The sequence below is a fragment of the Micromys minutus genome (genome assembly GCF_963924665.1).
Source record: "Micromys minutus genome assembly, chromosome: 2".
In the NCBI taxonomy this organism is placed as follows: Eukaryota; Metazoa; Chordata; class Mammalia; order Rodentia; family Muridae; genus Micromys; species Micromys minutus.
Genome location: NC_137971.1, coordinates 75,700,069 through 75,716,369, shown reverse-complemented (window position 1 = coordinate 75,716,369; position 16,301 = coordinate 75,700,069). Strand labels below are relative to the sequence as shown.

At 45.5% G+C, this 16,301-nt stretch overlaps 1 protein-coding gene across 1 annotated transcript in view; it reads left to right on the top strand.

The window, feature by feature from the left end:
* Window positions 1–15,687, top strand: part of OTOA (otoancorin) — a gene marked incomplete at both ends in the record, with an annotated part of 68,246 nt that extends 52,559 nt beyond the window's left edge. The window contains 5 exons of the mRNA XM_080911520.1: window positions 8,560–8,702; window positions 9,320–9,456; window positions 9,970–10,067; window positions 13,454–13,649; window positions 15,623–15,687. Of these exons, the coding sequence (XP_080767646.1) occupies window positions 8,560–8,702; window positions 9,320–9,456; window positions 9,970–10,067; window positions 13,454–13,649; window positions 15,623–15,687 (639 nt within the window). The remainder of the gene's footprint in view (window positions 1–8,559; window positions 8,703–9,319; window positions 9,457–9,969; window positions 10,068–13,453; window positions 13,650–15,622) is intronic.
* Window positions 15,688–16,301: the final 614 nt, after the last annotated feature.

The window sequence follows — 16,301 nt, the reverse complement described above, 5'->3', positions numbered from 1 at the left end:
CTGTATCTATGGACCGGTTTTCTTCTAATTAAAAGTTATACTTATTTGAAAACCTCGTAATTTTTCACTTGCTCTGAGCCAAAGGCAGGGAAACAAGAACACGTAGTAATGTTGTCTAATTGATGAACATTATGAACTTCACATCGCTAAGAGTACCATGTAGGTGCCCGACAGTGGTGGTGCGTGCCTGTAATTCCAGCAATTGGCAGGGAGAGGCAGGTGGATCTCTGAGTTCTAGAACAGCCAGGGCTATACAGAAAACAAAACAAAACCCTGTCGTGAAAAACCCCAAAACTAGGCTTTACTTTGCCCTGAAATCTATGTGTTTGCTAGTAATTTTATCTTTTTGTTTCATTCTCTTGAGCTTTATTGTGGGAGTGGGTGATCCGTGGCTTCGTTGAGAAATGGTTCTGCAGAATATTCCTATTATCCATGTATTGCAAGGTCTCTCCACTCCGGCTGGAGGGAGAGAAAACTTCTTTCCAACCCCAGATGAACTTTACTATCTGCCGAGCCTGCCCCTTCTCCTGACTCTCACCCTCTGAGTGGCTTCATCTCTGACACCAAGACATGTGGAAATGGGGACTCAGTGCTCAGGAGGACATCTTTGCTGATCTCTAGGACTCTCTACATTTCCTCCTCTTTCTTTGCCCCTGAAGTGAGGGTGCTTTGGCCTTCCTGAACTTGGACTTCTCTCTCATCTTTTTGCGTAACCATTTATAGAAAAATCCAGATTGTCACTTCTGTGAGGACGCTTTTATGGGAGGAAAACATTCTAAGAATTTGGTTTCATCGCTCTGGGACTATGCATGATATTTATACTGGGTGAGGCTAGATCCTGGGCACAGACATTGTATCCATAAAAGATGACTAGCATATATTTTTTTCTTTAAAAATATATGGTCACACATGCATGCTTCATCATATAATGTATTGAATAAGTGAATGCAAAGATACCCTCGTCTTCTAGAGGTCAGCAGAAGTGGGCTACTTGGTAAGTGCTGAGATTTGAACTGCTGGCTGGTAGGGACAGTAGCCAAGGTTGGCCTTTTTAAAAAAAAATACTTATTTTATATGAGTACCAGAAGATGAAACAGATCCCATTACAGATGGTTGTGAGCCACCATGTGGTTGCTGGGAATTGAACTCAGGACCTTTGGAAGAGTGGTCAGTGCTCTTAACCTCTGAGCCATCTCTCCAGCCCAAAGGTTGGCTTTTTGACCAACCTTTGTTTGGTTGCTAAGTTGGCATTTTGACCTCAGATCTCTGTCTTCAGTGCAGCTAGACCACTGGGCTCCTTTGGTTTCTCCTGATTTATGAAGAAAGTGCCTCTGTGGAACAATTTTAGGGCCCACCTTTTGTTTACCTATTTCATGATCACTCTTACATGCTCCTTGGTTTTCAATATTTTAGTGTTATTACTTTCTATATTCTGTTTGGTTTTCTAGTTATTGAGATGGGTTGAAAGTTTGGTTGTTGATATCTTGTGGGTTTAAAGACATCCTCCCACCTTTTAGTTTTGGTTGGGTGAGGTGTTTGAGGTATTTTGTTACAATTGCCCCATGTGAGCTTCATTTTTGATCAGCCAGCCCTCAGTGGCTATTTCCAGCATTACAAGCAGCTCCGTCAAAGTGTGTCTCCACTTCACTTACTGTAGCAGAAAGTCCTGCTGTCAACTCCATTCATATGGTTGTTCAGCTCTGAGCAGTCACTCCTCTCTAGGGTAGAGTATGTTGGTTGGTTATGTCTGCTACAGTAGTGGAGTCTCTCTGTATGAATACATGGGGAAGATCTGAGAGTGGGAAAGGGTGCGTGGAAGATAGATTAAACCCTTCCTACAAAGATCTTCAATTTCAGTTCCTAGAACCTATAAATACAATTTGTTTCATTGGAGGAAGGGGCTTTATAGACATAAGCCATTTAAAGGTCTTGAGATGGGCGCTGGGCAGATGGGTCAGTGCTTAAGAACACTTGTGGCTCTTGCAGATGACCTAGGCCCAGTTCCCAGAGTTGACAATGTATGGCTCACAGCTGCACCTTACTCCAATTCCAGGGGGTCTGATGCTTTCTCGTGGCATTCACAGGTACTTGCACACATGTGGTACAACACATACAGTCAGGCACATACTTATACATGTAAAAAGGAGGTGTAAAATTACCCCGGTGGGTCCAATGTGATCCCAAGGAGCCTTATATGAGGGAGCCAAGATGCTGCAGCCATAGAGGGGTATTCAGTGGTGAAAGTGGGGGTGAGGGGAAGCAGGAGGGAAATGGGCTTGTAATGATAGGCTGATGGCTTTGAAGATATAAGAAGTGATCATGGAAGATCTAACCAAGGGAAGAACCAACAAGGAGTTAGAAAAAGCACAGAAACGCAGTCTCCCTAAAGCTCTCAAATGGAACACATCTTCCTGATTCATATCAGAATTGTAAGTGAATTCGCCCATTTTACCACCAGGAGGTAATTTGTAACAGTAACAAGAGAACAAAAGCAGTGCAGCAGCTAGAAGGAAAAGTAGGGTGTTGTTGAACCAATGGGGATGGGCATTGGGCAAGACCAAGGTGTGGGCTCTTCTCACACTAGGTTTATATAATCACAGTTGGGATGTCCCACACTTCTGAGTGGCATCTTTCAAATATAGCAAGGTGTGAATCCTGTCTTTTCCGGAACAGGGTAATATGGAGAGCCGGGCCATGAGAATTCATTGAGTTAAAAATAAAATGTGTTGAACAGCAATAATGTAAAGGTCAGTAAACTTTTTTTAGCTACTGCTGTGTCAGCTACTTTTCTCATGGTTGTGACAAAGGGCCTGAGAAGGAGTGATTTAAGGAAGGTGAGTATGTCCTGGCTCACAGTTTGAGGGGACACATTCTATTCTGGTGGGGAAGGTGTGGCTTCAGGCAAGGAAAGTGTGGCTGCATGGTAGGAAGGCCAGCTGGTCACACCGAATGGGCTGTCAGGAAGCAGAAAGCGAACAGGAAGTCAGGTCAGGCTAACAGGATGTCAGGTCAGGCTCACTTCCCAGTGACTCATTCCTCCTGCAAGGCTCCACCTTTTGTAGGTTCCGAACACTTCCCAAACAGTGCTATAGCTTAGGGACCAAGTGGTCAAACAGGTGACCTATGGGAGATGTTTCACGTTCTTCTTTTGAACCATTGTCCTCAGCATCTGGTGTCACCAGCATCACAGTCACCCCCGCCTCTGAGCTGGTTTCCTTGTTTGAAGAATGAAAAGGATTAAACTCAATAAACTGAAGTTCCCTTCTGCTAACATTCTGCAATCCCATGGTTCTCCGGCTCTAAAACTGGTTTCGACTAGTTTGGGAAGTGCCACACTCCATTCCTGATATTAAAATGATTTTATTTGCAGCCTGGAAGAAACCGAAAAATAGATCTAAGTTAGAAGCTAGAGCATCCCTTTCCCCGCCTGCCAGTTCCAATTCTCTCCCATGGCAGCGAGATATATCAATATGTTTGAAAGGGATATGAAAACGTAACATTTGCATATATCATTTGCAGTCAGTTCTTCTACTGCAGGCTCCAATCAAACCTTTAAACGCATGCTTCTAGATTAATAGTCAGACCTGGAGGAACTACATTAGCAGATAGTTCAGCTTAAAACCTAATGTGAGGGAGGAAAAACCATTATAGAAGCCAGAGGGATGAACAGGGAGACTGAAGTTTTACAGCTACTCATTTTTCTGTGCTTAATACTGCCTACAGTGTTGGTATTAATTGTCTCAGAATCATTACATATACACTGGCCCAGTCATTCAAGGAAGTGTATTTTAACTTATCACCTTGCAGGCTGAGCTTGCGTTTTTCTGGGTCCCGGGTGCAAGGACACTTTAATACCACATCTTCAGAGCAATTTTATCTGAATTGTAATTTTGCACTTTCATTTTTAAAAACGAGCAGCCACGTTTGAGAAGCACACATTGCCATCAGTCAACTAGTAAAACCTGATTGTGAAGACTTAATAAGAAAAATTCAGCCCAGAGCTATGCCATCCTGAGCTAGCGGGTCTTGTCTGGTCTCGGAGGCTCGGCAGGGTGGGCCCTATCTAGTACTTGACTGTCTGTGGATACTGGGTGCTGTTAAGGTTCCATTTTTTTTTAATCCTCCAGAGGCAAACATCTTTGTTGGCTAAGATGACTGTGGTGTCTCATTGTCTGAGTTTTAAATTTTTGAGCGTGTGTGTGTGTGTGTGTGTGTGTGTGTGTGTGTGTGTGTGTGCACCCTAGGTTGCACTGGGCGTCTTCTTCATTCTCTCTCTCCACTTTATTCAGAGTTTCTCAATTGAGCCCAGACCCTACTGTTTTGGATAGTCTAGCTAGCCAGTCTAGCCAGCTTGCTCCTGGAATCCCTGTCTGTGGCATCGGACTGCTAAAATTACAGGTGGGCTTCCATGCTGACCGTAGTCAATGCCATGTTGACTTTATTGTGGGCTCATCTTCACACTTGCATGGCAGGTCCTATGAGCCATGTCCCCAGCCTCTGTCTGGATTTTAGCTGCAGAATCATTAGTCCGTAGCAGGGTATTATTGTTTTAGGCTCTTCATATCCCAGTGGTGAAAGAGGAATATCAATATCTGATCAATAGGGTTGTGCTGAGAAGTAGATTAGGCAGTGTAGGTAAAGTTGTCTGAAGGGAGTTGCAAATGCAGAGTACCCCAAGTGCCAGCTTTTGTTGCTCTGTGTGCATATTACCATACAGTCCAATGCATGCAAACTGCAGCTGGCATTCTGAACTCGTTTATAGCAGATAGTAGCTATGTACAATCGAGGTAACTCATCGGTGGCCAGTCTGTGAATTTCTTGTTGCTGTAACAAAATACCCAATGCAAGTAACTTAAAAAAAAAAGAGGAAAGATTTACCTCATTCATGGTTTCAGAGGGGTTGGGCCATGGTCACGGGGCTTCATGTGCTTGGGCAGGATACCATGGTGACAGGAGCAGTGGTGGAGGATGGTGCTTCACTTCATGGTGGACTGGATGTACCGAATAAGGAAGGCACTGGGACCAGGGAGAACCTTGAAAGGCAAGTCACAGTAGTCTGATTTCTATGAAGCCTACCTTCTAAAGTTTCCTCAACCTTCCAAACGTGTGCCTCTAACTGGAGGTCAAGTGTTTGGCAAGTGAACACTTCATATCCACGAGTCTGTGTTGTGATGGTATAAAACCGACACCTTTCCAGAGAAGCTATGTCTTTCTCTATGATGTCTGTGGCTCACACATGGGAATGGTCATTTATGCACTCAATCAATCGCAAAGTGCGCAGCAGACTTTGGGCTAGATACTTGGAACACAGTGACAAGCTAGACGTGATCCTTTGGGGATCCGCCAGTGAGACGGACAAACAACTGATCCAGGGGAAACTTTTGAAAAACTGTGATAAGTGATACAGAAAACGGGTGGGAGGAGTGGTGAGAGGGGATGCCGTTGGAGGTGCGGGAGTCCAGGGGGACAGTTGTAGAATGTAGACACTAAGTAGACTTAGTGCGGGACAGCGGCAGCCACATGGGAAGTGGAACTCCACTGTAGCATTTATACATTTAGTATTTCTCGGAATTTCTCTCAACAGTGGAACTATTTTACTGTGTGATGCAGGTGGCCGATGTAAAGGAACATGACCTTTACATGTTCTCTGCTCCATGACCTATATGCTCCCACCGAGATGCGTGATGGTCCTGCTTCAGTACCTTCTCCTCACCTTTGTCTTCTGACCTCTTGGAATCAATCTTATCTGCTCTTTTTTTTTTTTTTACGTTTTTATTTGAATATTTTATTTGTTTACATTTCAAATGTTATCCCCTTTCCTGGTTTTCCTTCTAGAAACCCCCTATCCTGCCCATTCTCTCCCTGCTTGTATGAGGGTGCTCCTCCCCACCTCTACTCCTGTCTCTCTGCCCTGGCATGACCCTACACTGGAGCACTGAGCCTTCCCAGGACCAAAGGCCTTTCCTCCCATCGATGTCTGACAAGGCCATCCTCTGCTGCATATGTGGCTGGAGCCATGGGTCCCTCCATGTGTACTCTTTGGATGGAAGTTTAGTCCCTGTGAGCTCTGGTTGGTTAATAATTTTGTTCTTATGGGGTTACAACCCCCTTCAGCTCCTTCAGTCTTTTCTCTAGCTCCTCCATTGGGGACCCTGTGCTTAGTCCAATGGTTGGCTGAGAGCATCTACCTCTGTCTTTGTCAAGCTCTGGCAGAGCCTATCAGGAGACAGCTATATCAGGCACCTGTCAGCATGCACTTCTTGGCATCTACAATAGTGTCTGGGTTTGGTATCTGTATATGGAATGGATCCCCAGGTGGGGCAGTTTCTGGATGGCCTTTCCTTTAGTCTCTGCTCCACACTTTGTTTCCATGTTTTCTCCCTTTAGTATTTTGTGTTCCCTTCTAAGAAGGACTGAAACATTCATGCTTTGGTATTCCTTCTTCTTGAACTTCCCGTGGTCTGTGAATTGTATTTTGGGTATTCTGAGCTTTTGGGCTAATATCCCCTTATCAGTGAGTGAATACCATGTGCGTTATTTTGTGTCTGGGTTACCTCACTCAGACGATATGTTCTAGATTCATCCATTTGCCTATGAATTTCCTGAAGTCATTGTTTTTAATAGCTGAGTACTCTATTGTGTAAATGTACCACATTTTCTGTATCCATTCCTCTGTTGAAGGACATCTGGGTTCTTTTCAGCTTCTGGCTATTATAAATAAGGCTGCTATGAACATGGTGAAGCATGTGTCCTTGTTATATGTTGGAGCATCTTTTGGGTAGATGCCCAGGAGTGATATTGCTGGGTTCTCAGGTAGTACTATGTCCAATTTGCTGAGGAACCTTCAGGCTGATTTCCAGAGTGGTTGTATCAGCTTGCAACCCCACCAACAATGGAGGAGTGTTCCTCTTTCTCCACATCCTTGCCAGCATCTGCTGTCATCTGGGATTTTGATCTTAGCCATTCTGACTGGTATGAGGTGGACTCTCAGGGTTGTTTGGATTTGCATTTCCCTGATGACTAAGGATATTGAATATTTCTTTAGGTGCTTCTCAGCCATTTGTTATTTCTCAGTCTTATCTGCTCTTATCAACACTGAAGGATCTACATACACATTATTATACACATTATTATGGAGCTCAGCCCAAAGCAATTTGACTTGGATTCTTTTCATGTCTATGTAGGTAAATCAAGTGACCCCAGGGCCCATTTATTTATAAGAAGCCACAAACCCAACATAAGGAAGGCTGAGTGAAGAAAAGAATTCATTGATGTTTTTCTTAGTTGCTATTCTATTGTCATGACAAAACAACCAAGGAAACTTATAAAAGAAAGTATTTAATTTGGGAGCTCACAGTTTCAGAGGGCGAGGGCAAGACTATCATGGTGGGGAACATGGCAGCAAACAGGTCCGCATGGTTCTGCTGCAGTATCTGAGAACGTACATTTGATCCACAAGCACAAGGCAGGGAGTTGGGGGGGTGCTAACTGGAAATGGTGTGGGCTTTTGAAACCTCAAAGTCCACCCCAGTGATAGATGTATCTACTTTAACAAGGCCGCCCACTCCTAATCCTTCCCAATCAGTTCCACCAATGGGGGACCAAGCACTCAAGCAGATGAGCCTGTGGGGCCACTCTCATTCAGACAACCACATCGCTGATAATAGAAAAGTTCGAGTTCAGAGCTCAGGTGCATCTTCATCCAGGAGCTTCATCACCATTGCTGGGAATCTAATTCTCTCCATATTGAGGAGTTCTGCTTTCTTTTGTATTTGCTTTATTCTGAGGTTGGTGGGACTTCTCAGTGTAGAAGGTTCTAGAAGCTAACTGTGTATACCATTAAAAGGGTCCCTATGTGTTTCTCTGAGTTCAAGGGGGAAAAAAACCCCAGAAACTCTTCTAATTAATATAGCCAAAATTTTGATTCATTCTGGCTAGAACACATGCTTAATCTGGAGCCAGTCACTGTGGCCAGGAAGAGAAATGACATGATTAGGAGAGGACTGGGCTGTGTCTTTACCTATGGATCTCATGATGCAGTTGGCTTCAGCTAAACCACATAGCAGATAATAGCAGAGAGTGACTTTCCATGGGATAAGTCATGAGGTTTGAATAGCCTCTCAGCTGCAATTATGCAAGACCCTATAATCACACAAATTTCATTGGAGACACCCGTGTAATTTTTATTTAGCACCCAAATCATTTATATTCTCTGAAACTAAAGACTGAGGGAAAGATACAGTTCTGGAGAAAAGAGAGAAAAGAAAAATCATTCTAACTTGAGCTTTTCATGCAGCAATGACATTCGAATTGGGCTAAAACACAGAGGATGTCTGGGGTTTATTGGTTGGATATGCAGAAGCACATTTCATATGGAGGGGATGGTTTGAGCCGAGGCAGGGAGGCAGAACACAGGAAGTTTTACTGGAGAGTTGTGGAGACAGATGCTGGAAATATTCAGCTCTGGATGTCCAAGAATCTGAACAGTCAAGCCACCTGGAAGTCAAAATTATTTCCAAAGGAAAGAAACTAACAGATTTCTTTAAAACTTTTTTATAGGCTAAGTCCATTCTGCAGTCATTCCTTGAAGATTCAGGCTATGGTATCCAAGATCTGAAGAGCTTCCATTTGGTTGGGCTTGGTTCTACTCTATGTGCTATGGACCCTACTGAAATACCACTTATAAAGACCTCAGAATTCAGGTAACCAAAATACTAGAATGCAAAGTGAAAAATGCTCCACTCAGACATTCATCTACTCATCCATCCATCCATCCATCCATCCATCCATCCATCCATCCATCCATCCATCCATCCACCCATCCATCCAACCTCCCTGTCATCTGTATGCTCAACTATCTATGATCTGTGTATACATGCACCCACCCTCATATACCCATTTATCTACCTCTCCTGCCTGTCCATCGATCTATTCACTAACCACTTATCCATCCACCCACACATCTATATACTACTAACCTATCCATCTATGTACTCATCTATGTTCTTATCCATCCATCCATCCATCCATCCATCCACCCATCCATCCATCCACACCAACCATCCATCTACCCAGTTTATCCATCCATCCACCTAGCTACCCATCTATATACCCACCCACCCATCCATCCATCCATCCATCCATCCATCCATCCATCCATCCAGATGCTCTCCACTTTTCAATCTTTGTACCTTTCTGGGCTAAAGTATGCAGTGGTATTTGCTGGGTCCTGTCTAGGTGCCGAGATTATTTATCCTCTGTACATTGCTTGATGATGGGAGAATCCTCCACACTCATCAGACCCCTCCTCTCTAACCAGGATAGTGGTAGCCAGAATTGGGACACTGCTCTGTAGCACCCCTGTCTTGGCTGGATTTAAGAAGAAAGCAGAAGTTGTATTTGGGAGACCCACCGAATGGAACAGCTCCATTTTGCAGGAGCTTGGGACCATCACAGGTAAGAGGCTCCTGGCATGTCCTTACACTTTAAATGTAAAATTGGGACTAAATTAAAGCATAACAAAACAAAGTAGTAATCCTCAGCCACATGAAGCAAACATGAAGGAATTCTAATAGAATATGGATGTTGAGACTTAAGTTGCAAGGGACATTGTTCACAAGTCTGCCTTTTAAATGAGACATCTTGGGGGTTCTTGTACACATTATCGTCTCAAAATCATTGATCTAGAATGTGATTCAATTGGCTCCTAAATAGATTTATACCCAGTCTTAAAGTGTGTAAACGAACCTTCCTCTGGGTATACATGCCACGGTAGGAGGCCAATCAGGGCTAATGTGACCCACATATTTTCCTGAGTTGATTAAGGGATTGGATTCCCTAGTTGGCTGTCCTGTGAGGTAAGGAATAGTGCTTCCCTGGGACTCACTGCTCTGTTCATTATGCAGAACCATTAACAACACTGTGGAGTTCCCTAGCTTGAGGGACACACTCACGATTCTCTCTCCCTAGCTGGGGTAACGAAGGCAGAGCTCCGGATGCTTCCCAAAGAACTGATGCCGTATTTCCAGCCATCAGCCATAAGATGCCTGCCTGCTGAGGTCTTCAAAGTAAGTGCTTGTTTCTTCAGGGAGAGATGGGAGCTGAACCTCACTTCAGATCATACAGGGACACAGGTGGCAGGCGTGGCTCCTTGGGGCTTCCAACCAGCCCTTTGCTTTTAGGGCCAGAGAAGATCTACATGCCAGTGATGGATGTCCAAATAATTTCAAGTGTGTTTTTTAAAAAGAAGCTTTTTTTTTTTAAAGTTTTTATTTTATCTTATTGTTCTTTTTAGCCCCGTTCCCTTCTAGTCTATGGTACTGATTGTGTATGTCTGGAGGGATGGTAACCTCATACCCTGTGTAAAAGCCCCTGGGGTTTTCAAGTTTTGTAAAATTCATGGTATGTGCCTTAACACCTCTGTCAGTGATGGAGGGAGCGTTCATAAGCAAACATATTCATTTTTTGGGGGGGGGGAAGAAAACCTGACAACTCACACTAAATACACTGTAAATAGCCTCCTGCCTATTCAGGTCCAACTTCTATTGGCTTGTTGTAAACTTTGGGAAAAAACTTTCAGTTTTCAGAGCCCACTGATTTTGGTGTTGCAGACAGGCATCACAGGGTTTGAGAGGACGGGATGATCTGATGGGTGGGACTGACCTTGTGTCTTTATGTGTGTGTGTTTGTATGTACATTCGTGTAGAGGCCAGAGGACAACCTTGGGTGTTGCTCCTTTGTTACTGTCCACTGTTTTCTTTACTTATAAAATTAAAATGAATCATTTAATGTGTGCATGTGTGAGCCATAGTGTATGTGTAGAGGCCAGAAGGCAGCTTGGAATGTTTGGTTTCTCCTTCTACCATGTTTGTCCTGCGAATCTAAGTCCAGTTCAGGCTTGGTGGCAGGCACCTTTACCCTACTGAACTATCTTATTGACCTCACCTTCTTCTTTTTAAACTTCTACCTTAGATGTCTTAGAGTATTTTGCCAGCACGTATGCCTGAGCACCAGGTATGTGTAATGCCTGAAGAACCCAGAAGAGGACACTGTATTCCCCGAGACTGGAGTCTGTGAATTCACTCCCTTTGTTCAGACTCACTGAACTCCAGTCTCAGTCATGTATTCTCCAAGACTGAGGCTGTGAACCTCCTTGTGGGTGCTGGGAATGGAGAATTAAACCTAAGTCCTTTGGGAGAGCAAGCAGTAAATGCTCTTAACTGCCAATCCCTCCCCCACCCTGTGCACACCTTGAGACAACATTCTTCATTGATCTAGAGCTCAATCAAGGGCTTAGGTTGACTGATGAACAAGGGACTTGGCTGGCCCTGTCTCCCCAGTGCTGGGATACTGACTGAGGTATCTCCCCACCCGTTTCTGTTTTTGAGATAATGACTTAACATATTGTTCGGTTTGTTTAAGCTTGGTATGTAGCCCAGGCTGGCCTCAAACACCATCCTGTCTTGGCCTCCTGAGTGCTAGGATTATTAGTTTGTGCTGTCACTCTTGGCTCAGTTTTGGTGTTGTTGCTTCCTGAGTGACATGGGGACACGTCCTGTCTACCTCACTGGGATGCCGGACACCTACAGTACTTCTGCACTATGGGCAAATATTTGTGGGAAATAAACAGCTGGCCTTTAGGCCCCTACATTAGTTACTTACCTGTTGCCGTGACAAGCAACAACAACGACAAAAGACAGAAGCATCTTAAGGAAGGAGGGGTTTATTTCAGCTCAGGTGTAGTGGGTGTGGTCCAGCAGGGCAGTTGGGCCACTAGGTCTGTGTCAGACACAGAGCAGAGAGGGGACGAGAGGCAAGACCAGGTTGTAATCCTCAAGGCCCACTGGTGCTATACACCCCGTGGCCTGCTTGTGGAAAACGGATCCACAACCTGCCAAGTGCTATCAACTGAACACTAACTGCTCAAACACAGAAACCAGAGAGGGGCATCTCTGACTCAAACCATTACAGCTACTGAGCAAAATTCCTTCTTCCTCTCTGGGTGTGCCACACTGGGAGGCAGTGAGTCACCTCTGGAGCACTTTCCTCTGGTCATGTTTAGAGTAGAGTTCGTTCAGGCAGTTGCCTGACATCTCTATTTCATCTACAGCAGGATGGCTCTAGGTTAGACACATTTGGAGTCCGGAGAGTCTCTGGTGAACAGATTATATAGCATAATGACTTCAGGGGCCAGGGAGGTGATGTCAAAGATGCAGCAGGCTGGGTGTGGCCTGAACTGAGCTGGAGAGCCCAGGATGTGTGTGTGTGTGTGTGTGTGTGTGTGACCACATGGGTCTTGTGTTGCTGGATCTTCTTTGTTTTTGTTTTTGTTTTTTTTTTTTTTTTCAGGGGCAACCAGAAACTGTCATTTTTAAGTGAAATCTGATTTTACATCTTGGTAGCTGATTTGAATTTGTTTTTGAAAACACTAAAGGCCCAGGGAGTCAATTTGGTTTGTGGGGCCCAAGTCAGCAGCAGCAGAGAAACAGATAACGTTTGTAATGCAGACTCTGCTAATGATAGGTGTGAGTCATCCTGTCCACAGAGGGAAGGACAGCGACCCAGACAAGAGGAAGGGCACAAAGAGCTGCTTCCTGTGCGGGAGAATGCACAGCATTGTTCAGCCTGGAGGGAAGGTCGGGAGGAGAGGCAGGCAGGACTGAAGGTGCCATCCAGTCATGTTGAGGATCCTGAGCTCCTGGTGTGGTGGTAGAGATGCGAAGGGTTGTAATCAAGAGAATTACATTTCAAGAGGCATCTGCTTAGACAGGACGGAAGTGAGGGCCGATAGGCAAGGGAGGGATAAAGGAACAGAACTATGTGGATCCCTGGCTTTGGAGGATGCTTTAAAACAGTGAAGAGATGGCAGGGGCTCTTCTGACATGACATCTCATCCTAGTCTCCCTGGAGATAGCAAGTCCTTTTAAAGCTGCGTGACTTCAGACAATGTCCTTCCTGTACACTGAGAACCATGCTGTGCCCAGCCGAGCCCCCCACATCTGCTGTCCTTGGCAGCATTAGCAGACAGACAAACAAACAATCATGACCTCCACCGAGCTACCAGGATTCATCAGTCAGGGTTCCCGTAGTCATACTAAAGGGGCGGAATTAGCCTTGGGGGTGAGGTCTCAGAGTCACCTTAAAGTAAGTCCAAAAGCCTAGAGAGGTGACACAGCTGGTGTGTGGGCAGGTTCAGGCTGGCATTTTGGCTGGAGCATGCTTCTTCGGAGTTTCTCTGGCGCAGAGTAAGTAAGCTCACACGGAAAGCCAAGAGTTCAGCTGCTGTTGGTGGACAAATCAAACAGGGGTTCAAATATAGTTTCTTTCAGCCTCTCTTTGATGCTTACAGTCGTGGTGCAAAGGTATGACAAAGTTCTGAAGCTTTGAGCAGGTCAAGGAGGAAAATCTGGAGGGGGTATACTGATCCCCTCCCCCCTGACTTTCCTGCCTGCAGGAGCTGTCCATTGAGCAGATCGCTTCCCTGGGTCCTCAGAATGCAGCCTTTGTAACCCACTCCCAGCGCCTGCAGCTCAGCTCGGAACAACTGCAGAGCCTCCAGAGGGCACTAGATGGCGCCAAGACTCACTTCTGGCAGATGGATACTGTGAGTTCCAGCCCTACCTGGCCAGCCTCCACTGGGTCCCCAACAGGTGAGCAGAGCAACACCTGCCTCAGCCTCACCCCCTCACCCCCATTCCCCTTCTCTGAACCTTAGTCCACCCTGCAAGGTAGGGAGGGCCCCATAATTCAGGGCTTGATAGACATTAGGTGTCTGCTCTCAAAGATACACCTTAAGTTCCCACCAAGTTTCCTTCAAACACCATCAGCTCCTGCATCTTTAAAACCACCTCGGGGATCTTTAAAAGACTTCACGTTTCCTGGGTGTGACCCAGAGTCAGAATCTCTCAGGACTAAGTTCATTCCAACGACTCCTTCATCTACCTACTTGCTGCTCAGTATTAATCACTGTATATCTTTGATACCTCTTATCTAGGGACCAAGACTATGGGATAAAAGTAGGGCAGGTGATGCCTTGTCGTCAGTAAGTCTCAAAGCCATAAGACAAGGGAGGCATTAGGCAGGGGCAGGTGATGCTGACTGAGGGCTAAGCAAGATGGGGAGGAAGGACGAAGGGAGGGGTGAGGGAACGTAGGAGGGAGAGAGAGAGGGCAGTCCCCCAGAGCAGATGCCATTACCCATGGTGCCATGGCTTCCTCTTCTTTGTTGACTCCTCTCCTCTGCCTCTCACCCTTTCATATCTTCCTGACACCGAGTGGGCACTAGCTCTGGACCAGGCATGGGTCTGTACTTCTGGGCAGACAGTTTAGAGGACGTCAGATGCATCACCCTTGACCTCACAAATTCAGTCATGGAAGGGTGAGAGAAGACAGTGTAGGCATGACTCTGAGGCCCGTGGTAGAGAGAGGGGATGGTGGAGGTGGGCTGATCCTGAGCAGGGGATCACCTGGAAATACCCAGACTAGAAAGAGAACTTCCAGCCTAACTGGGAACCCCCTCCTGTTCTTTATCTCCCTGTCTCCCTCCCCTTCTTTCCTTAATTAACGACCCCCCATATTCACTCCCCTCCTTCTTCTGAGGATGTCGAATCAAGGACCTGACAGTTTCTGTGGCCACAGTGGCACCGACAAATAGGAACCATGTTCTTTTAATACGCCTTTGCAAATTTTCATTGAAACATAGAATTCATATGGTGTTTTGTATGGGGATACAAAAATGGATAGCACATATAACTTTAAGCACACGTGGCTTTAAACATATAAGGCCTGAACGTTGTGTGATAAACCTTCCCCCTTTGTCCCCAGTCTCTCAGGTTTTCAGTTCTTCTCTCCAGGGGTAACCACTGTCAGTACCTGGTGTATTTATCTACACAATCTGTACATGCACGAAAAAGTCGTCTACACAAGCCCTGCCCTTTTCTAAGGGCTTATTGTATTCTTGTCCTGCATCCTGCGTTTTGGCTCTGTGGATCTGACGATACCCCTCAGAGGCATTCCTTGCCCTCTGTGGGAACAGAACAATAGCTGGTTATAGGGTTGAGCCTTAAGTGTGCAGCTAGACTTGTAGGTATAGATTCTCAGTTGGGTTACCATGTTTTCTGTTACAAACAGCACAGATGTGCAATCTTGCCAGTAGCAAGTACTGTCTTAAGAGAGACAGGGATCAGTTTTCTCTTGAAACAGCAATGTCAGAAACAGGCAAGGCAAGACCCTACATATCCTTCCTCCGTTTACCCTTCAGCCCCCCAGCCCCCAGGCCATCCAGTCAACCCTTTTTTTGGGAGCCCGACCCTTTCTACTTTCCTTGTTTCTTAAACACCAGGGAGTGATGTTTAAATGCAGATTCCCAGGCCTCCCCCAAGAGTTCCTGAAGGAGCAATGCACCCGGGCATCTGAAACTTGGGCACACTCTGCTCTCCGACTCCTTTCCATTAAGGCAGGTCTGGTGCATGCTGAGTCACACAATCTGCTTTTGTTCCAGCTCCTCCATCACCCCCATTTAAGGGATGAGGAAATGGAGGTGTGCAGGGATCTGGCCATGATGCACCCACCCTCTGCAGTCTCTAGCAAAGCCACCAGCTTTCTTGCCCTGTGTTTGCTTTCAGGAGAGCACACCTCCCAGGCTCTTTGGCTTGGCTGTTCCCTGCTGCTTCTGATGGCGAAGTCCTGATGCTGTTTAATGTTGCAAGAAGCTGGTGAAGGTGTGGAGAGACAGAAGCTGCTTTCGGACTGGGGGAGACCTTTCCTGGAGGAGCCTCAGGGAGGGCAGGGAGATCATGGGGCCTTGGAAAAATAATTATTAAAAACCATCTTGCATTCTTAAGCCAGCCTGTCTCCCTAGTGGGTACTTTTGTTCCATCCCATATTGACTTGGAGACAGAGAGACTATGGTAATGGAAGGATAAGGAGAGAGAGAGAGAGAGAGAGAGAGAGAGAGAGAGAGAGAGAGAGAGAGAGAGAGAGAGAGAGAGCGAGAGAGAGCATGTCCTTTTACCAAGTGGGTGATTTTGTTTCCAGTCTAGCTTGATTTCCCTTCCCTGGAGCACCAGGTAGCGTTAGATTTCTCCTTCGACACTTAGCAGGGCAGAAATAAATGAATCTCTCAACAGAAGCCAATATTCCTGCCCGATTGCTGCAACTAATTGATGTTTTGGTGGGTATCACATTGCTTGGAAATTAAAACATTTAACATGGCTCAACATTAAATCAATTTTTAAATACATTTTCCAGATGTTTCCGTTTCCTTGGGAATCAGTGGAGTTATAAGTTAACCTTTCTAAACAT